This window comes from Anolis carolinensis, chromosome 2 (genome assembly GCF_035594765.1).
Source record: "Anolis carolinensis isolate JA03-04 chromosome 2, rAnoCar3.1.pri, whole genome shotgun sequence".
Classification (NCBI taxonomy): Eukaryota; Metazoa; Chordata; class Lepidosauria; order Squamata; family Dactyloidae; genus Anolis; species Anolis carolinensis.
Window position 1 is genome coordinate 109411464 of NC_085842.1, and position 23155 is coordinate 109434618.

Consider the following 23155-nt stretch of genomic DNA (forward strand, 5'->3'; position numbering starts at 1 on the left):
GTGCTAATGGTCTAGACCAGGGGTGTCAACCTCATTTTAACTGAGGGCCACATCTACCTTATGGTTGTTTTCAAAGGACCACTGAATCCAGGGACAAAAAATCTGTGAATACAGAGGAGGGCCAACTATATATTTTTTAAATAGTGATAAATGCTTTTTAGTTTTTACCCAATTTGGGTCCCCAGTTATTACTGAACAACTCCCATCACTTTTGATGATGCACCATGCAGACTGGGGAGAGGAAATTGCAACCCCACAGTACTTGTGGCTCTGAGGTTGGGGACATTTTAAAGAGAGACATCATATCCACAAGCCTTGTATCTAAATTCAAGCCCCATTATTCTGGCTAAACAAAATAAACTACAGCCTTCCAGATGCCACAACTCCCATCAGCTCTAGTCATGATGCCTAATGATGAGGAATATAGGAGTTGTAGTCCAGCATCCGAAGGACCACATAAAATGACATGGCAGGCCAAATTCAGCCTGCAGGCTTGGAGTTTGACACATGTGCTCTAGATCAGGCATCCTCAAACTCCGGCCCTCCAGCTATTTGAGCCTCCAACTCCCAGAAGCCCTAGTCAGCTTGTTCAATGGCCAGGAATTCTGGGAGTTGGAGGCCTAAACAGCTGGGGGCTGGAGTTTGAGGATGCCAGCTCTAGACAGTTTATCTTTTTTTGAATACCTTTAGCTATATGTGGTTTTCCTTGTATCACTTTATCCTGTAAGCTGACTTGAATCCCAGTTGTGGGAAAGAAGGAATAAATAAAACGATTGAGTGAAAGCTCCTGCTTGGACATTCAGAAGCAATTGTTTTCCAGGAGCACAGATTGTGGATTAGAGGCCATGCTAATTCCCCTTTGTCCTTACAACAGGTTGAGTGCCCCCTAGCTAAAATGTTTAGGACTAGAAGGGGTTGGGATGTAGGGGGGTTTTTTTTGGGGGGGGGGGGCAGTTTTTAAAAAACCTGTATTTAAATATGAAATATCTTGGAGATATGACCAACGTCAAAATGCAAAATTCATTTATGTTTCATAAATACCGTATACACATACACTGGAGATAATTTTAAATAATTTTGCTATGAAACAACATTTATGTACACCAAATCATCAGAGAGCAAAGATGGCACTATCTCAGCTACCCATGTCAACAATTGTGGATTTTGGAAGATTTCAGATTTTGGAAGATTTCAGATTTTGGAATTCCAGAAAAGGTATGCTAACTCCTATACAAAATTAATGGACTAATGCATACTATCACTTGTTTAAAGTATGTAGGAAGATTCTCACTTAGTTTTCACAATCGTATGTTTAGAAACATCTAAATGAATAGGTTCGGTAAGTAAGATGTCATTACATAAAGTTTTGCTCTGCAAACCAGTTTCTGCACTTGAGTGTTATTTCCAATAGTTTATCTACAGAATTTTGAAAGAAACCAAGATTAACTTGGTGGAGATTTCATAAATAACTATACTTAGAATTAACAGTGGTTACACCTTAAGTAGAATGGACACAGTGTGGGATGAAGAGCCAGTCAGGACAGCAGGGTGGGTTTTCTTTTGTTACCCAAGTGTAGTCAAACATCATACTTTGCAATGTTTCTGGGAGATTAAATTAAACTAGGGTCTGAACCCAATCCTAACTGCATTGAACATATTGCTGGTCTCTTCAACCTAACATTCCACACAACATTGTTGTGAGGATAATGTGTGATTATCTTGAATGCTTCTTAATGGAAAAAAATGTTATTGCCTTATTGACTATATTAACAATTTATAACAAATGCAGCAAAATTATCTCAATATTCCAGACTCTTGGAGGTCTATTGAGATAAGAGTGGACCTTCTTAGAAACACTCTCAATAGAATGATTGGGACAAATTTTGAACAAGTGATCATACCCTTCCACAGCAACTTGCCCAATTCCTTAGAGATCTGATTTTCAATCAGTTTTTTCAGTTTTCAATGCAAGTCTTCCACATATTTACAAAAGCAAAGGGCTGACCTACATTGATCAGCAAAAACATGATTTTTTGTAGAAAACACCATCTACATTCATTGTCTTCCCATTTGCCACAATCCAGCTACTGGCAGTTTTCTCATGCACCTAAGCCCGAGCAGCACTGTGAAAAAGCTGTAGGTCAGTTGTATTCTTCCTGCTCTAATCTTTGCACTCCTTTGAAAGTACATAGTGAAACACTGGGTGAAATCTGTGTTTAAAAAAAGACATGGTTGGCATGTGTGATAAACTGTTTAAAGTACAAGTGTTTGGAAAAGCAAATATATTTAGCCTAGAGGACAGACCTTGGACTATCACTTTTGTAGACATTAACTTATTAAATCTCTTTGCATTTAAAGTGACCTTTGTCCCTTTAATAAGCTGGCAACTGATGCAATAAGGATTTTCTCTATAAAAGTCCAGGTGCAGGAACTGGCAAGTATGTCCACAGGTCTCCAGCGCCTTTTGGAAACATACTGACAAGAGAAAAGCTATTCAAAGATGACGCCTTTGAAAATTACAGCGGTCATTTTAATCTGTTCTGCCCTCCTTTTTCAGGTAAGATTATTTCTCTGACATTTGTAACATCTCAGAAAACTGCTAGTTTGGCTGTTAATTGCATGATTTATTGCATTTCAAATCATATTTAAATACTATGCCGAGATATGTCAGATGAGACAATGATTACAACCTAATATCAAGAAAACATAGCTATTGGGTGTTACTGGCAGAATGGCCATCTTTATGCCAAACACATTTAGAAGGGTTTGTGTTCAGCAAATCTCAGAATAGAGATATGCTTTAACTCCTTGTAGGATTTTGCTCAGCATAGGCTGGACTTTACTGAATAGGGGTCCCAAATTCAATGAATGGCAATCATTCATGTGTATGGCAGAAGCAGAGGCCCAGCATCTATGGTTAGCTTTTAAATTGTCACCGGATTGGGGAATGTTTGTGTAGAAACATGGCAGTAATAACTTGCCATATAGAAATTTGGAAGATCCAAAATGAAGGGAATTATGAAGACTTACTGTCATCTAAACAGAACTCCAGAATGATAAATAAACAAAACTCTTAATTGTGTTTCAGACACAAGGTGCTTCATTGTATCCACCAAACTCTCAGCTGGTACGGCAAAGGAGAATGACACCTTTCTGGAGAGGAATCTCAAGGCCAATTGGTGCCTCATGCCGGGATAACAGTGAATGCTCCACAAGACTATGCAGGTAAGTTACTCCTTAGCACAAAACATGTGAACTTTATGCATAGAGATTTAGCTAGAGATTATAGTGTTATAAAGTTCCACGTAGAAAGTTACAGAGTGCAGTAATAAACCAATCATCTTCAAAAAAAAGAAAAGAAAAATGCACTCATGACTCTCCAGGATTGCAAAATTAAATGACACTGGTGTGGCAAGAATCTCATCTGTAAAGTATAGTGATTATGCGGTATCTGTAGGGGTTTGATACCAGGACCCCACATAGATATAAAAAATCATGTTCCATATTGTTAAATGCCAGTGGTGGGAACAGACACACTTCAGTGTGTCCATGTTCATGTTGCCACCATAAGTCCTCTTTGGGGTGAGAAGGGCGGCATATAAATGCAGTAAATAAATAAATAAATAAATTTAATAATATGGAGCATGATGGTTAGCAGTTGGTTGAATTCACAGGTCTGGAGAGACTATTGTATTTTCTATTTCATTTCAATACATTAACAGCCTTTAACACCACAAAGCCTTTAAGGCACTTTTGGAGGCCAGTTTCCACCTCCCAGTCTAAAACAGCATGAACTTCTGCTATATGCCACTAAAGTTGTGGGGCAAATTAGGGGGGGGGGGGACTTGATTTAAAACAAGCAGGCAAATTGCAGTGAAATCAGACTGCCATCCCATGCTTGGCTTAAGGGCCAATGCTTGGTTGCCTACCTTGGCAATTTGGGAGGAGGTGAGTTGGAGGACTAAAAACTCCCATGAGGAGTGTGCATATTTTGCACGTTGCCTACCTGTGTTTTCATACAATACAATTCAACATAAGCAAAAGACATGTTTTGGAAAATATAATGCAGACCCATGACTGCATTTTGTTTAGCATGAAAACATGATACAGATAACAAAATACATTTCTATACCTCTCCAATCATTGTGTTATTTGCTCCAAAGTTAACACCAAGTAAAAATTCCATAATTATAAACAGATGAACAGAACTCAGATGTTTTAAAAATAAAAGCTTGCCGGTTAAGTCATAGTAAGACTAAGAAAAAATAAACTGACTAGTTTCTTTTCTTTTGTAGGAGCAAACATTGTTCTTTAAGAACATCTCAGGAATGATTCTTCACTGACAACCTTCGACAATGCTCCTTCCAGTTTATTTATTATTACCCCACCTAACATCATTTCATCAAGAGCTATTCAAGATTTTCATTTAGCAGTTCAGTTTTATGGTTGCAAGGGACTTCAACATGCCAGAAATACATGCTAATTTCAGTTACATTTTCCCATCATATTCAAAGGTGGGCTTTTAGCCAAGCTACAGTAGCTTAAATGGATCATGCTTTTTATATTGTTTATATGCCATGTTTTTATGCAAGATATTAAAACTCCAGATGAACAAATGTATGCCATTATTGATCTTATATCCTGCAAAAAAGGAGATTGATCTCCACATGCTTATGAACCATCTTGAAACTATTCTTAAAAGGTCCAATATATTTCAGCCTGTACATAAATTGACTGACCTTCTTCAGGAACATTAATTCGATCAGTTGTAGATGTTTCTGGTTACAAATACACTCTTTCCATTAATTCAACTATTAAGCAGCTTATTAGTCCACCAAATACTGAGAAGGTATTTGTAACTTTGGAAATTTCTGTTGATCTACTGGGTGGACTTGGGCAAAGTCAAATTTTCTCAGCCTCACAGGAAGACCATGGCCGCTGACCCTCCCTAGACAAATATTTTCGAGAAAACCCTGTGATAGGGGCACCACAAGTCAGAAACGACTTGAAGACGCACAATAGCAATGCTGTGCAACCATACCTGAGATAGTAATTTAGTCGTAACTAAGTGGAATAGAAATATAGCATGCCTCCCTCCATCTCGGCCAAATGAAGCTCATGAACACACAATGCCAATTTTACTCCCATCTTCAAACAGAAAAGTTTTTAGTTAATTTCGCAATGAATTTTACAGCTGCAGAAGTACTTGCGAAAGGATTCAATCAAACACAGTGCTTATAAAGTTTAATACAGAAAATCTATTTGATATTTATTAAACTTAGTTTCTCCAGTTACAGTTTTGCATTGTACAAAGCATTTTAATGACACAGTAGTTAAAAAGATCTTTACAAATTGAAATGTGATACCCTTTTCTCCAAATATTTAATTGCCATAAATTTGTTTAAAAATACACATTAAACGCATATTTCAGACACTAAACTTTCTATAATCTCAATACCACAAAATACATAGAATATACTATACAGATGTGGAAAAAAATCTAGTTAGTATATAATACTTTGCTCACCATTAACATACGTGAAATGCACATACTGACTTAGAAAACCTAATTAGGAGTCCCAACGTACCCTTTTGAAATTTCCATTGTATTGCAAAGAAAAAAAGGGAGGGATCACAGTTGTGTTTTAAAAGTTTAGTTTTGGTTGAAAACAGATGACTAAATACATTGATAAGTAACAAAATGTGTAAGACATGGACATGTCATGTACAAAGCATACAACAGAGAGCCATCCTGCCAGTCATGATCAGTACCAAGCTGCATGCTTAAGGTTTTTTTAAAAAAAAAATCTGATAAGTTAAAGGTTAAAACTAACCTTTTCCCACCCCATTCCACCCCACCAGTTTGCCCCTAAAAGGAAAAGAAAAACCTTCCTTACCGAACAATTTCAAATACGATAAAGGATCTTTAATAAATATATAAGCACTTTATCCTCCATATACAAAACTTCTTAAAACCATTTAAAAGGGAAACCAGATACAAAGGTCAGCAACTGTGCTTGCGAAGGTGATAGATGCCTGGCCCATGAAGCCAGTTCTCAGAGTTCGCTTTCTCCAATACTGATGAGGCTGATAAATCAGGAGAAAGGAGACAGTCCACTTTGCCAGCATTGGTTCTGTTGTCAGAAACCAGTACTTTCCGAAATTACAGATGTAATTAAGAAGCAAAGTCAATGTTCAATCTGTTTTGATAATTATCTGAGCAGAAGCAGCAGTTCAAAATGTCTTCAACTGGGTGTATAGAAAAACCTAGGTGAACCAGCAAGGAAGGGGCTGTAGGAGGAGATATTTTGTACAAATGCTTGGGTTTTCCTGGATAGTCTCACTCCAGTGAGAATGTTACAATTAACCCATCACAGCTATTTTGAAAAAGAATAAAATATTAGAGAGATCATCCCAAAATAATGTACCTGATGGTCACATTTTGCAATTAAGTTGGATTTTCTGTCTCTGGAGAAAAGAAATGGTTGAACAGAGTTCTTTTGAAAGAGATTCAACATTAAAGTAGTTACCGAAAACCCAGCTCTCCCACAATACTGGCTTCCAATTACAATTTAAAGTCATTATGCCCTTGACCCAAATATTTATGAAATATTTGCCATTCAGGACATACAGTTTGGATGGTATTTACCTCCGATATGGGTAAAATGTGTTCAGTCTTGATTTGCTCAGGTCCACCTAAACCACTTTAATAAAAATACTGCAGAGTTTACAGTGCAAGGAAATATTACTACATATAGCAAAGGTAGTCTTTCCCATTATATGCCATATTGGCAAACTATACAATTATCTGCCTACAGCTGTGTTTTACTTGCCTTTGGCAAGCGCTTACACCCACAGACTTCATACCTGCTGTGGCGGCTTATAACACACACTACAGGGACTGTTTTGTATAAAAATCACAGCACTCAAGCTTCAATAGTCTAAAAGAAACCAATAGCACTCCTGCATAATATGCAAAATTTACCACCATCACCCAAATGAGGATGGCTCTGCACTCAATAAATATATTGATATAGTCAGCGGCACTATCATCTAACACAAGTATAACAAACTTTGGACAGACTTGAGTTCATTCATCTATATAAGCATGTCGATATATGTATTAGAAACATGTATATTACAAATTGCATACTGCTGTCTTAAAGGTCAAGAGCCACTCGCTCTGCTTTACAGCCAAAACATTGAAACCATATTAAACTGAATATGCCAGGTCAGATTGGTCTGGCACCTGGAGGTTCATTTAATCTTCTAAAAAATGAAGTAGCCAAGTGTTTATTAAAAGGATCCACCATCAGAATTTTGCTTTAGTTTGGGATCTGCCGGCTGCATTCTATGCCGTTCCTAGCCCCTAGATCGAAACTTTCCAAATGCCTTGTGCTACACTGTCTCATGAACCCACTGCCAGCAGTCTGGTGAAACACAGGGTCCCACCAGTGGGTCTTGCATCACCATTCATGAATTGCTCTCTTACAACCCTGGAAGTCTGAGAGAAAATTCAGAATTACTTGAAACACCTGAGCAAGCCTAGTGTGACTATTAAGCCCATTTTAAAGGCGCATAATCGGATAATGCTACAACACTGATATGTGTTAATACAGCAACATGAGACCCTTACATTTTATCGTCTTCAATACATGAGGGAAATGTGTCTGAGTAATAAAATATAACAACAAGGTTCTATTTAGTTGAATGTAGACATGCTTTAGTCCCATTGACAGCAACAAGACACATTCATTGCAACTAACTGATGTCCAAAAATGTGAATCTTAAGGGCAGATTTATGCTGGTAACTTGCTTTTGCTCTTAAGAAAAGTAGAAGCTTATCTCAGGTTTGCACTGAAAAATTCATTTTGGCAAATTACTCATGCACTTCAGAGATAACTCATTTCAGTTATATGGCCTTTTGATATTTGACAAGTCCAATTCAAACTGGTTACAAACCAGTTCATAACAAGGAAGAAGTAACACTCTGCATTTATTTAGGATACATAGATAATACCCTCTGGAAGGCATCCATTATCATGCCTGCTAGCTCATTCCTGCACTTAAACGAGAGCTTGGTAGATGAGTGAAGATACAAATGCTTAGGATTCACATGGAAGCACAATCTGATATAGTGGATTTTTGTTTTAAAAACAAAGTCATTTTAGAAAGGTTTTCCCATTGGCACCTACATATAAAAGCAAGCTAGATCACACAATTTATCACTATGGCACTACAAAACATGTGAGCATGTACCCAAGCTCCTGACAGCGCAAAACAGATGTGGGAATCACCCAGTGTTCCTGATGTGTTGGGCTGAAACTCTGAGCCCTCCGCACATCAATTAAGCTGCTTAGGATTCCTGGGAAGGGCAGACCCAACGTTTAGAGGACTGTATCACTCTCACTCCTGAAGTAGAGGCTTCAGTAGAGCAAGTGTACCAGGCTCTTCTGAATATTTGAGATGGGGAAACTGCACACTGATCTTAGCATCTTCACTCTTTCTGTTTGGACTGAGAATCGGAGAGGCGTAAAGAACTTATGGCTTTCCCGGGGATTCCCATTATCACTGATCATTGTCCTAACAGGTACTGGAATCCATCATCATCCTGAGAGTCACAAGTTCCACACACCAGTATATGAAAGGATGTCATGTTGAGTAGGAGACTAGGACACAGAGCAAAGGATTCAAATTGTACGAAAAGAGATTACACCTCAACATTAGGAAGAACTTAATGACAGTAAGAGCTGTTTGGCAGTGGAATATCCTGCCTCGGTGTGTGGTGGAGTCTCCTTCTCTGGAGGTTTTTAAGCAGTGGCTGGATGGCCATCTGTCAAGCGGGTTTTGATTGCATGTTCCTGCATGACACAATGAGATTGGACTGGATGGCCCTTGTGGTCTCTTCCAGCTCTATGATTCTATGATTATTTTTCTCAGTCTCAAAGTTGCTATAAAACCCCTTTGCATACCAATCCAGCCTAGCACACACATGTATTTGAATTTCTTCAATACACGCAGTTCATGCAAAATGAACCATGTAAGCCTTTCCCCTCTTGAAAACAATTATTGGAAAGTACTACTCTTGTGTGGAGAATCTATGCACAATGAACTCTTTGATAAAACAAAGGAGATCCACACAACAGCTGCTCACACTAATCCTAGTGACAATATTGACAAAAGCATGAAAATGTAGCAAGACATACAGCTTTGTCCATTGTTTTACTGAGTCTTAGCTTGTGCATATTAAATCTTTTTGGGAAGCATAATTTTATATGTCTTTTGTATAAACAGAGGCAGTATGGATGTGACCAAATTTGTCTAGGCATTATCCAAAAGAACACTTCTGATGGATCTCACTGCTTCTGCCAAAATAGCCTTCCTACATTTCACTATGAGTAATAAAAAAAGCTTGCACCAAAGAGCCTGGAAATGCTCTAGATCAGATTTTTACATCATAGAATGTTGCAGGAGAAGACACTGGATACCAAAACATACTTTCGGATACTGGTCATTGTTTCTCCATTTTATAAAACCTTCTTGTGAGTACAGTGCAACAAAGAAACAATATACTTGATTGAGAATAGAGAACTCAGGGGCAGTGATTTCAAAGGAACAGATCCAAAGATCAAGTACCCCTAGAAGGAAGAGATGCAATCTTCTATATGTGCCAGTTATCGCTTAGTGAAATTGTTGTAATTGATGAAGCCCCACAACTTTCGAGGTCCTAAGGGCACACTGCAGTACTCACGAATGTAGAATTCTACTCTTCCTTTCAAAGCTTGCCGTCGTTTTGGCACATAGCTATATAGCTAGACAACCATTTAGTGCAATCATTTCCTGGAGCATGCACCTTCACAACAGGGGAGAGGGGCCCAGGGACAAGGGCAGGAGGAACAAGGGCAGGAAAAGCAGCATTCCATGATGCTCCGCTAAAAGGGTTCAGAGTTTGACTCTAAGAAATATCCCATAGGTATGGTCAACAAATGACAGCCTCTCATACTAAGAAAAGGAAGTGGAATTTTACCAAAGTACTGCAGGAGACCAACTGGACAGAGCATACCAACTCCTACGTGTAAAACCTCTTGTAAACAGTATTCAAAATCTTCATCTAAAAAGGCATAAGGCACACCAGACATGATAGGGATGCTAAGCAATATTCTTATAGTCAGGCAAGCACCTTCTTTGAAAAGGTACTTTGGTTAGTAATCTTAAAACAGTCACTTAAGATTCTATGAATGATTCTTGCTGATCACAGTAATTTTCCTTCAAATTTAAGAATTCTGTTCCCATCACAAATAATTAACAGAAATGAAGGTGCCATAAACTGGCATAAAAGCAAAGTTTCAAATTAACTGGACAAAGTAGTTAAAAAATCTCCCTGTAAATCACAGGTCTAACCTATACCACATAATCCTATCAGAAAGGAAGCACAGATGTTACCTTCTACACACATTTTGTGATTAAGCACATCAAGTTTCACACAGGAGTTCAGTTTAGGGGCTTCAGTGTCCAACAATAACAAGCAACATAGAAAGACACTGTATCAAAGCACACGATTGTCCATTTGACACCATTCCTAGACTACATGTGGAGGCAGAAACTCCTTGTGACCCACCTTTTTGAAATTGCATTAAATGCAACTTTAAATAATGTTTTGAGATTGTTAGTGTTAAGACATATGTTCTGAACTGACTTTCCATACAGTCTTGGAAATGAGTACAACAGTAAAACTGTGGCTGTCATTTAGGGGTTGACATAGATATTCATGATAATATGTTCCTACACTTTAGAATCTATCAACCCTGACTTTCTCTTACAAGCTCTACCACCACAAGACATTACAGAGTAAGAACCCACAAAATACAAATAAAGTGTCTACATTTAATCTTTGCTAAAAACTTGATTGGGTAAAATTTATAGGAAAAACAGCTAAATCTTAAAACAGCCTCAAAATAGAGCTTTCAAAAACAAATTGAAATAAATAAATTTTAAAACAGATTTTTTTAGACATAATTACTAGATTTCCAACCCAATTGCAGCTTAATGAATCCATCTTACATTAAAACATTGCAGAGTTTAAACTATTCTTAAATATTTTAAAAATTGGGCAACTGAAAAAAGGTTCATTAACATGATGATTCAGAGGTTCTCACATACATGATGCTGGGAGACGCATGAAAGCCTTCCTCAATCTTGAGCATTCACTAAGCAATGCATTATGGCAGACTTCCTTATTTTTTATGACACAGTGTTGAAAAAATCAGAGGCAGCAAGAAAAGTTGTCTTCTATTATGTTTCTTCAGTTCTTTCTTTCATCATTTGGCATCCAAGCGCAACCAATGTAGTCCCTGTCTGGTGTAACGCACTAGGTCTGTCATGACACTTGCATTAAAGATCAGAGGGCCCATAACTTTATCCAGCTCAGTGAAGAACTCTACAAAAAAAGAAGAAATTACCAAACTGACATCCATTTTTCTCCTACAGGATTTCTCTCAGGATTAAATTAATTCATTTCCAAATACTTATTTTCTAACTGTGGTGCTATTTTTATGCTAAACTCTCACCCAAAGCAGAAACTTGAAAATGGGGGAAACAGTAGGAGACAAACTCTTTGTTAACAATAATCAGCACTACCTGAATTGTATTTCCAGTTTAGAACCAGGGAGTCTTGTTTAAATATCCCATATCGTGGAAATGACAAAGTTATACCTGAGCGCTTGATTTGTAAATGGAGGAGAGGGAAATAAGACTGTCATTTCTCCCAAACATTTCCTTTGTTTGTTTGTTTTTAAGATCACCCATCAGATTGGTTGTTGATTTATTATAGGGCAGTATTGTATGATACTTCCTTAAACTGAAATGGATCATACACTACTATCCTTAGAGAATTTTAGTTTTGGTTCTGCAATAAAAATGACACTCAAAAATGGGAAAAAATGCCCTTCTTTTCCCCCCTACGGCAAACCTTCTAAGAAATGGGAATTGATACACTGTCTCATCCACACACAAAAAATCGTATTTCATAACCAAGAAATGGTTTTAATTCCACTTTTCACAATTCAAACCAGCTATTTATTTACATCATCACATACCTAACCTGTAGTCAATGCCAGTGCAATGTTTCACTGGGTCTTCTACTAATGTTTAAGCCACTCATTAAAAAGTTTAATAATGGTGTATTAAACATCTTATTCCTGGGAACTCCTTTTGCACAAGTATCTAGAAAGCTGCTCTGCAACTATACCTATTGATGGATAAATGTGTACATCTATTAGCCCCATTCTGGTATTCTGTATTCATGTAGAATAAACCCACTTAGTATGCATGTTACTGACCTGACCCTTATTAACCTAGTACAGACTTACCCTTTTGCTCTCTTGCAAGCTGATCAGCTTGGTCCCAAATTTCAGTGGCATACAGGAAATTGGAAGTAACTTGAACATAACTGGCTGCCATCTGGTGTATCCTCTGTGGAATAGTTACTGAAGACGTGCTCCCTGAAGGGTTGGTTGACCCTGAAGAGTAATTTCCTGAATTTCCTGGAGATAACTTCGGAGAGACTGGAGATGGCATGCTGACAGGTTTGCTAGCAATAAGAAAAAAATCATACGTCTTAGATTGCTACCATCCATATTAAAATGTTGAAGAAGTAGTTACAGGTATTGCTATACAATATGAAAATTGCATATTGGAACTGACTGCACTGGGATCATGTGAACAATACAATCTGAGCCTCCGCTGACATATGCATGACCTGGTGGAGGAGTGATTGAATCTTGCTTATGAAAGCATGTGTTTATTCTGAAAAATACATTGACATTTTGCAGTGAGATTGGTTCTCAAATATGAAGGAGTTACTTCAAATGTAAAGTAACTCCTGTTAGTGCTACAAAAGCTATCATACTCCTAGCATACAATATAAACTTGTAAATTTAATATTAAGTGCTTTTCCACTAAAAGTCTGTAGAACAGCAGTTTGAATAACACTGTATCAAAACCTTTGTTGAAGTATTACTCAAGTGAAAAGATAAATTCTATAACAATTTAATAAATGAAGTAAATTAAACCAACTGCCAACAGAGGTCTGAATTTTTCCAATTTACAAGAGCCTGGACAGAGAGAATAATACAGAATCACCACTGTTTTAGTAATAGAAATCCACAATTTGACCTCTTTTTAATCATACCCCCATGCAAAGTATGTATGTATTTATTTGTCACATTGTGATTCTTCATTACTTATCTCTAAGCTTAAATAAATGCTTACCTTCCTATACCAGGTGATGGGGCTTGAGAATTATTGTAGGAATTCTGTATAGGGGGAAAATGAATTACAATAAATAATGACTGAATATAAATTGTAAACGGTATCATTAAAAGTACAAAGACTTTTTAAATGCAGCATTAATGGGAGTTTGAGCAGTAATGGACCTTGAATCCAGATTAAACTGAAGAAATGGCCATTGTCAACTATAACTACTTCTAAGAATAACTGTGTGATTAAATAGTGACACATGAATGGGATTTCTTTCTTTTTGCATTTTTTAATGCTATTAGAACAATAAACTGGATACATCTGCTTTAAAGTTATATAAAACTATCATCCAAAACAACAGAAAACTTGTGAGTGATCAATAAGTTAAATTCACAATGATCTCCTGTAAAGTAGAAGCCAATATATATTTTATATAATGAAGTGATTTTTTTTTGCTAGCAGGTAAGTGATAAATTGGAAAGGGATTATCTGTGCATAATAACTTAACTACATTGATCAGCACACTGTAAATTACACTATTTACAAAACACAAGGAAGAAGTGATGAAGATATTCAAAATGGCAAAATGAACAATCAATTGCTTTGCCACTATATAATTCTGTGGAACAAAGTCTTGTTAAGTGACAATCGGTGTAATTTATATCAGTAAAAGATTTGATTTGGAAATTAAAAACATTGATAACTTGTTTAAAATATTTGTTCCTACAGCTGGGAACAAGCAATTTAAACCCAAATCACCTCATTGGAATAATGCATTTGAAAACTGTGCAGTTTTGATTTTCTCACAAGAAGGGGAAGCTTTCCCACTAACTTCCCCCCACACTCTTGCTTGATCATCCTCTATTCCCCCCCCCCCCAGCAAGGCCAGGAAGTGCTCAGCAGAAAGCAGGGCAATTGTCCATTGATAGCTATCATATCCAATGAAAGGAAAAACTTGCTCAGGTGTAGTCTTTTGTCCCCTGCCACCAACACAGCCAAGGCAAAAATCGGAGGGAAGACAGTGAGTTTTATTTATTTTGTGTCAAAAGCATTGCATAATAATTACGTTTAAAAGTGATAAAATAAAGGGATCACAAACAGCTAAATAGTTTTAGACCAAAAGCGGGCAACAGTGACCACATTGTCCGTAGCTTTGAACAACTCCTCCTCCGTGCATGAGGCAGGGCATTGTGGGCAAACATACATATGAGGAGTTGTTTGTTCTGCTCCACAGTCACACAAGGTGAAGGATTCCTCCAGGTAGTGCCATCCTGCCAGGTTGTCTTTTGATCTGCCCACTCCGCTTCTCAGTCCATTTAGGGACCTCCAAGTTGCCCATTCTTGGTTTGCCCCTGGAGGCAGACCCTCATGGGGGGCCATCCAGTTTGGATTGCTTGGTTTAGCTGCCCAGAGGGATACTCTTGCTGTTACTGGAGGAACATCAAGAGGAGTGGTGGTTCTTATGAAGCCCTTCCTTGATTTGAGTCTGGTGGGAGGAGGCTGATAGTCCTCCTATTGTGGCTTTCACAATGTTCGACCTTATTTCTCTCATCGTTAGACAGTGAGTGACCAGCTAGCTATGTGACAGGGATCACCCATCAGTAGCTATTACAAGGGTGCACAATGATGCAGACATCCTCCAGATCTCTCAGGGATCCTCCAGAGATACCAAATAATGACTTTGTAATCATGTGCCAGGTAGACTCAGCTAGTCGTGACTCTCCTTCCCCATTTGTCCTTACCCCTCCTCCTGTTCACTATGTGGGCACATCAATGGGGGAGAATAAAGGTGAGTCTGGGCAGCAGGGGTAGCATTTTGAAGACCTGAGGGGGGGGGAGGGGTAAAGGGAGAAAGTGGCCTCATCGAGATTGTTCTCACTGTAGTTTCCTTATATTCAAGGAGCCCCATTTTCATAAGTCCCTATTATTTCATGATAGGGAAATAACACAGCACCATCCAAGAGAGCCAAAGAACATCAGCAACAGCAAGCTTGGAGGAAAAGGCAGTGTTTGTCTGCTGCAAGCTGCCTTTGACCTCAGCTCCTGGTGACTGGCTCCTTACAGACTCAGGCACTGACTGCCTGGCTGAAGCAAGGCCCAACAGAAACACCTGCTGCCTACAGAGGCTGGGGCATAAAAGGGGGATGCCGGCGGGGGCCCAGTCACACAGCACCATCCATGAGAGCCAAGAAGACCTTAAGATCATGATGGGGGGAGGGCTTAGTGGGTGTATCTAGATGCTGTTTTTATGTTTTAATATCTTAACGTTAATAATTTTAAATTTTATTTATATGTTGATTTTTTCTATTGATTTTAGGCTGTTTTATTTGCTTTGTATAATGAGGCATTGAATTTTTGCCTAGATGTATGTTGTACGCAGCTCTGAGTCCCCTGCGGGGTGAGAAGAGCAGGATAGAAATGAAGTAAAATAAATAAATAAATAAATAAATAAATAAGAAGCCAGAGAATGTGAAATCCTGGTCAGCAGAGAGTGAACCCTATAGTCCAGCTAGATCGAACATTACTAGGATGTTTTTGTTTAAATACACTTAAATTGTTTACCTTCAAATGTTCAGTTAGTGTCTTGGAATATTTTAATGCACTTTCTTTCTTCAGCTTGAAAAGTCTTAAGTACAACAGGGACTGGCATCTAAGACTATATTGTAAAAAAAAATAAACAGTTATTATACCATATTAGAAATAACTAACCAAGAAAAAAAACACATTTTTTTTCCTCTGGCAAACAAGCAATGCATTTTCACTGGGATTTTAGAATAGTTAAAAGTAATAGAAATTAGGGCTAATTTCAATGAAGATTAAAGTCATCCTTAGTAATTATTTCACAAAATTCTGATACCTAAATTCTAAAACCTAAATAATTTGAACAGAATCTATTGGTGGACTTCTGCTTATGAAATAATTATTTCTAGTGGAGCCAGAAGAAGAGTAATCCCCCTCCCCATTTCTCAATCTAGCTGTGGAGGACTGGGAAATCCTCCGAAGCACTTATTGCCAGTAACAAAGCTTTTGAGAAGCTTTTCAATTTAAAATGAAAAAAAGATCTGTACAAAGATAGGAAGCAATCAAGCAACAATGTCAAGGGAGGATAGTAATCTACAAAAGCCCCAGGGACTAAACTGGGATCTCAGAGGGGCAGATTTGGCTCCAAGGCCTGCAATCCCTTAAGGGCTGAGTATGATATCCAGAGGGCAAGGGTGGTTGCTGCCTGCCTTATCTAGAAATGCTGAGTGTTCAGCAAGAATACCTCAGGCGGCTCTAAATGAGCTGTATCTATGCTGAGCACCTCCCAAAAGATTCTCAATCCTGCTGATATCTCAGAAGGAGGCACAATACTGTACTACATAGTAAGTTGTGTTTTATTTTTACTGTCTATTCCATTAAAAAAAGTTTTCGCAGACAGATTCTTCTGTTAGCTGTTTTACTCCTGCTAATTAAATACAGTATATATTTACCATAGTACTGCTAGCCTTTTGTCTGCAGACGTTGCATCTGGTGCAGAGTAATTCTTCAGTTTCATAGTGTACCTGCAACAATACAACAATAGTAAATGATTGAGAAGTACAAACTCCAGTTGTTATTCATTTTCCATTTGTGGAAAGTGATGTAATGTATGGGCTATATCTATAATACAGTTCACAAAAAGCTTGCTATTACTCCCATAATAAAGCATATCAAGAACATTTCTGACCAATATATGTTATAAGGTACAGTAGAGTCTCACTTATCCAACACTCGCTTATCCAACGTTCTGGATTATCCAACGCATTTTTGTAGTCAATGTTTTCAATACATCATGATATTTTGGTACTAAATTCGTAAATACAGTAATTACTACATAGCATTACTGCGTATTGAACAATTTTTTCTTTCAAATTTGTTGTATCACATGATGTTTTGATGCATAATTTGTAAAATCATAACCTAATTTGATGTTTAATAGGCTTTTCCTTAATCCCTCCTTATTATCCAACATATTCGCTTATCCAACGTTCTGCTGGCCCGTTTATGTTGGATAAGTGAGACTCTACTGTATTTTTAAAAGATGGCATATCCCTTTATGAGCCCACGGCTTAGATGAAGAAAAGCTGTCTTTGAGCTTCAAGATTTTCAAACTCCCTCCCAAGGAAGACCAAGATGGCCGCATCTTTGCTCTTTTTCCGGCGGCAGGAAAAAAAAAACACATTTGTTCCACCAAAGCTTTACAAACTGATGAGGGTTGGGCTGTTAATGTGATGTGGGTTTTAAAATCCTGTTTAATTGTATATTTATACTTTTATTCTGATTTTGGTATTTTTTATCCATTTTACTAGCTGTCTTGAGTCCCATCATCAGGTGGGATATAAAGGAGGAGGCCATCACTTTTACACATGAGATTACTATTACTTATTTTTTAGCCTAACAGTTAAAAATACCATATTTCTTGCTTGTCCTGCATCACTTACTTGATCAACTCCACAGTTTCGGAATACATGGGGAATGGGGACTTTGATTCCTGAGCATTTTTCTCCAATGCATTCCCACACTCAATGAACGACACCACGGCATCAAGGTAATACACTGCTTTCTCAAATCTGTCAGACTGAAGAAACAAAAACACTTTTAAAAACCAAACCAGGATTACATGGGAGGTTTGCTGCAGTCAAAAGAAATAGTTTTTAAAGGAATATGTCAAGGCAGGACAACAAGCAACATCACCAACAGGCCATGATTAGACTTCTCCTTACCAATGCATCAGCATTATGCTTCAACTTCTTTGCCTGTTGTAAGTAGTGATCTGCTGAATATGTTCTGAAACAATGGAAATGACAGTTACATTAATGCAGCAGCAGAGGATGAATTCCATAGACCCATGCAGATCCCTGCCCCACAATTTTAATCCTCCCAGCTGTTTTAAGATTTGGACCCAGATCCATAATTTTCCAAAGTCAAAAGCAGTCCAGGGAACCAAAAAGAAAAACTGTCCCACAATACCCCAGGTATGTTTTTATCATTTTAAAAATTAAAACAATTCAGACTGTCACAGAGCAGAACAAACCCCTTAAAATGGAGTGATGTATTTCATTTATGATGCCATGCGACCATACTAACATATTAGCATGTACTCAAGGTAAAAGTCCCTCTCTAATGCTAGAAAATAATGCATTTATCAGAGAGGGATTTACAGCATCACAAAAAACCTGCCAATTTTTTAAAACTCTTCAGAAAAATAGTACACAGGTACTCAAATGAACATATCAGAAAAAGCAAATTATTAATCAATTTACCTTTCCCCTAGCCTCAGATCCAAATCACTCCCCTTAAAAACAGTAAAGTGGGCTACAGAGAGATATTAGTAGAAATGTGTACTAGACCAATTGCTTGGTTTCCATCTTTCTTCTCACCTGTCATCAAATACCATCTTTGCTCTGCGAGACTTTGAACTATCTGCAGTTGCGGAAGAGGCAGAAGGGCAGCTGGAAGTATTATTTAAAGCTTTTTCCTTGAGGAAAAAAAACCAATCCCTATTAGTTAAGATAACAATTCTTAGAAAACAAATGCTCACAGTGCTTGTTTTCACTTTCTGAATGTAGACTGCATAGTTACAACCCAGATGTGTATCATTATTCAAGACTACCACACACATAGCTTAACAGACACAGTTGCTGCCATACTCCCAACTACATATTCAAAATACAGAACAGGGAAGATATTTAATTAAGAGACCACATGTTACTTAGTTAATACCTAAATTGGCACGCTTTAATACTTCTAACTGTGGAGCTCTTGACAGGTTTCCAGTGGCAGTGCTGTTCCAACCTATGCTGTAGAGCTAAGCAAGAAAGATCAAATTGCAGCCGGATGCCTGAGTGGAGGTTGAATAGTACCATTATTTAACTGCACAGCACACAATCAAAGACATTTTGCTCTCCATGTTCAATGTAATTATTTCTTACAAAAAAATCTACAAAACAGGAATGCAAAATAACTCTAGGCCAAACTTTTAATATGGCCACCATCCTTATACTTGGCATTACTTCCCAAAAAGCTCTCTCTAGCAACTAGTATTTATCTCTATCCTCTTCTAATTCTCTTGTTTCCCCCCACCTGATAGAGGCTAACATAAATCAGAGATGTAATTTGCCAACTTCAGCATTGGGATTTTAATGCCTCTTTGGTCCTCCAAGTTTGTGTCTTTTCTCATCACAGTTGAATCTTTCCCTTTTGTACTTATAGGCCCCCCCTCCCCCAGCCACATAATAAAATACAGCACTAGGGCATCTGAAACAGCCCTAGAGAGCTTTGAAAAATAGAGAAATCATATTATGTGTTAGTCATCTGTAGTAGGTAAAGATTTCAACCCTGGAAGTGAAATGACCAGAGAACCGTTTTAATAAAAACATGGCAAGATTACACATGTCAGGAGAATTATTAAAACCCAACAAAACTATGGGAATATACTAATTACCTTTAATTAAAAAGTGGTCCTGGCATGATTCAATGTAGCAATTTTACAAAAATCTGCCAGAATTAACTTCTGCCCTGTGTATAAAATCTCCCAATGAAGGCACTGCTCTGGCTAACTTTACTCACAAAAATCCTAGATTCTGAGAAGCTGAAGCCATATTTCTTGGTGAAAGATTTGGCTACTTGTTTACTTCCTAAGATCCTCCCACTGTCCTAGTTTCTACACAGTTTTGCCCCAGGCATAAATGACTTTCTTTCTTTCCAATTCACCTATGAGAAAAACCTTCTGATTAATTAAAAATTGCCCACTGATAAATAAAGGCTTCTAAAATTCAGATAGATTTCTATCTTTGATCTCATGAAGTTACTACAATTTAACACACCAAATGTGTTATCTACATCAAATTAAATTCATTTTAAGAGATTCTGTTAGTGTACTGAACTAATTTTCCAAACCATATAGACCTACAATCAGAAAAATCCTATGCTGTCAATTTATAACTTTATTTAGATTTAAAAACTCATCAGGTGAATGAGGCCACATATACTCCAGCACCCTATATTTTACCTTATCCTCTGACATTTCTGTGATTAACATGAATGTCTGTAGGGTAAAGTCTTTGCAAGTATGGGCAGTAGTATCAATGTATTTGGAACCCTAATAACACTGGAGTTCCAGACTGCCTGGGAGAACTTATTTGTACAGCTGTACACACACTTACTTTCCTTCCTTCCTTCCTTCCTTCCTTCCTTCCTTCCTTCCTTCCTTCCTTCCTTCCTTCCTTCCTTCCTTACTTAAGACATATGTGATGCATTAACAGATATCAAGGGATGTATCACAAGCTGATCCATACAGTATCAGTCTGAGACAAATTAGTGTGATCCAGCTGTTATGCTTTACTCAGCAAATGGGTTAATAAAAAGGCTTATATGTCTGGCTTCACAAAAATGACAACAAAGTACTAACATGAACAAAGATAGGACCAAAGTTTTTGTTTTGATTTTTACTCCCCCATCCACCAGGCATGGGCAAACTTCGGCCCTCCAGATGTTTGGGACTTCAACAATTGTGGGTGTTGAATTCCGAAACACCTAGAGGGCTAAAGTTTGCCCATACCTGGAATAGACTGTGTCAGAGGGTGATGGACTTTGCTTCTTTGGGGGTCTTTAAACAGAGCTGATTGAATTATGCATTCTGCAGAGCAAGGGCTGGACCTGGTGGCCTTGTGATCTCTTCCAACTTGATGATTCTAAGGGGAAATCATGTTTAAACTACCCTCCTTACCTTTGTTTCTTTAGTATTACTTGGAGCTTTCCCTTCAGTCTTCTTTTGTTTAGATGAGCTACCTTTACTGCTGCTGTTGCTCTCCTTATTACTGTTACTGCTTGATTTCAAAGAAGACGACTGACTGACAGTTCTCTTACGAGACCCATGCTCTTGCTTTGAATCTTTTTGGATAACTGGTGTGCTGGCTGGAGATGGGAGAAGATCCTTCTCTTTAACACCACTCTGTTTAGATGACCTGGCCCCCAAAACAAAAATCATCCCAGTCAGACTTATAGATAAAATAGATTTTCATTCTTTTCTTTCACTAGCTGCTAAATTATTATATATTTCACTTTGAAAAGGAGAAAAAAATGGTTCACATAATATTTGAAACATTACTAAATGAAGACATGCAAACTGAGCAGAAGGCTGCTCTTAAAGAACCACAAAAGTAACTCCCATTGCGCAAATTCAAGATATTGGCAAGCATCATCCCAGTTTTTCAGGATCACTCTCTGAATCAAAGGAACAGCTTCTTGAACCATAAAAAGTGAGGAGGGAGCAGAAAGATTTATTCTGAAAGATTTATTCTCCTTGTGGCCCCCAAGACCTATGCAGCTAGTCAAATTTCAATAAGTTAAAGGTGACACCCCTAACTACTACCAAAAGACCATTGTATTACATCTCTAAGGCCCCCTTCCACACAGTAGAATAAAATCCCACATTATCTGCTTTGAACCAGAATATATGGCAATGTGGACTCAGATAACCCAGTTCAAATCATATATTATGTGATTTTTTTGCCTTGATATTCTGGGTTAGGGGCCTGGTGGTGGCACAGTGTGTTAAAGGGCTGGGCTGCTGAACTTGCAGACCAAAAGGTCCCAGGTTCAAATTCCAGGAGCGGAATGAGCGCCTGCTGTTAGCCCCAGCTCCTGTCAACCTAGCAGTTTGAAAACATGCAAATGTGAGTAGATCAATAGGTACCGCTCCGGCAGGAAGGTAACGGCACTCCATGCAGTCATGCTGGCCACATGACCTTGGAGGTGTCTACGGACAACACCGGCTCTTCGGCTTAGAAATGGAGATGAGCACCAACCCTCAGAGTCAGTCACGACTGGACTTGATGTCAGGGGAAAACCTTTACCTTTACTATTCTGGGTTATATGGCTGTGTGGAAGGGCCCTAGGATAGCCAAATGATTGACTTTGGATTAAATCGAAACCTGGGTCAACCGTCTCTGGCCCTGGCAATCCACTCAGATGTATTAAATAGTGTGCCGACAGTTTCACCTCTGAATGACAGTGGCAATAAATTAGTCACAATTCCAATGTATTTTTTTCTGTTCATGTGTGCATTTCAGACTTTGACATCATGTTCTATGTGCCATCCCAGAATGACTTCTGGAGGAACATTCATAAAACTGATGCCAGTCGTATAAAAATAATACAAAAGTAAATTTGTTAATCCAAAAAACAAAACAAAACAAAAAAACCAAAAAAAAACCCAACTTAGCCAAGAAACTGAGTATAAGACAGATGAGGAGTCCAAGCCTCCAAACCAATCACAAGCAGTGTGTATGGAATCCCAAAACAAGAAAATACTTTCCCTGAAGCAGAAGTGCACACATTCCCACACATTTGGCGAAGTTTTTCCCATCAATAACCTTAACAGAATCAAAACATTTCAATTTAAACCCTCCAAAGTTAAACATGTGATGGGTACACTTCACCATGGCAGTTTATATGAAGCATACATTTTATTTCTAATCTTCCCTTCCAAGAAGTCTATTTTGCAACCCCAAATTAGAATTTTTTAAACTGTCCGCCAATCAGCAATGGTTTTCATCACCTCTATATGAGAACCTCTTGTGTTTGAAATGCTATGTGGAAAAGCTCCATGTCCCTGAAAAAATCCCCTCCAGTACACTTTTCCACTTAGAAATTATAGAAGGTACTTACTCTCTATTACTGGAAGTTTTATGCACTGAAGAAGTCTTTTCTTCTATTTTACTTTTCTTGCTTTCAGTGCCTCGGTTTTCTTCTGCATTCTAAAACAGAGCAACCACATAAGAACCACTGGAACAATGTCTGATGATTCCACAGCGACTGTAATGATATTTTGTAGTCTACTGCAATGAATTTAAACACTATTCACAGCACTAAA

The 23155-nt window shown here is 38.0% G+C and overlaps 2 protein-coding genes across 3 annotated transcripts in view; one reads left to right on the plus strand and one right to left on the minus strand.

Moving 5' to 3' along the window:
- The first annotated feature begins 2408 nt into the window (after positions 1–2408).
- Positions 2409–4616, plus strand: leap2 (liver enriched antimicrobial peptide 2). The gene is made up of 3 exons (XM_008104718.2): positions 2409–2557; positions 3089–3225; positions 4296–4616. Exons 1-3 carry the CDS (start codon positions 2501–2503, stop codon positions 4330–4332), a joined length of 231 nt encoding a protein of 76 aa, XP_008102925.1. The 5' UTR covers positions 2409–2500; the 3' UTR covers positions 4333–4616.
- A 611-nt stretch (positions 4617–5227) lies between these two features.
- Positions 5228–23155, minus strand: part of aff4 (ALF transcription elongation factor 4) — an 80983-nt gene continuing 63055 nt past the window's right edge. For both annotated transcript variants that reach the window (XM_062970390.1, XM_003217383.4), the window contains 10 exons: positions 22951–23039; positions 21008–21245; positions 18660–18757; positions 18003–18066; positions 17721–17857; positions 16731–16802; positions 15820–15913; positions 13270–13313; positions 12369–12589; positions 5228–11437 (listed from right to left, as the gene is read on the minus strand). In XM_062970390.1, the coding sequence (XP_062826460.1) occupies positions 11319–11437; positions 12369–12589; positions 13270–13313; positions 15820–15913; positions 16731–16802; positions 17721–17857; positions 18003–18066; positions 18660–18757; positions 21008–21245; positions 22951–23039 (1176 nt within the window). In that variant the 3' untranslated portion in view covers positions 5228–11318. The remainder of the gene's footprint in view (positions 11438–12368; positions 12590–13269; positions 13314–15819; positions 15914–16730; positions 16803–17720; positions 17858–18002; positions 18067–18659; positions 18758–21007; positions 21246–22950; positions 23040–23155) is intronic.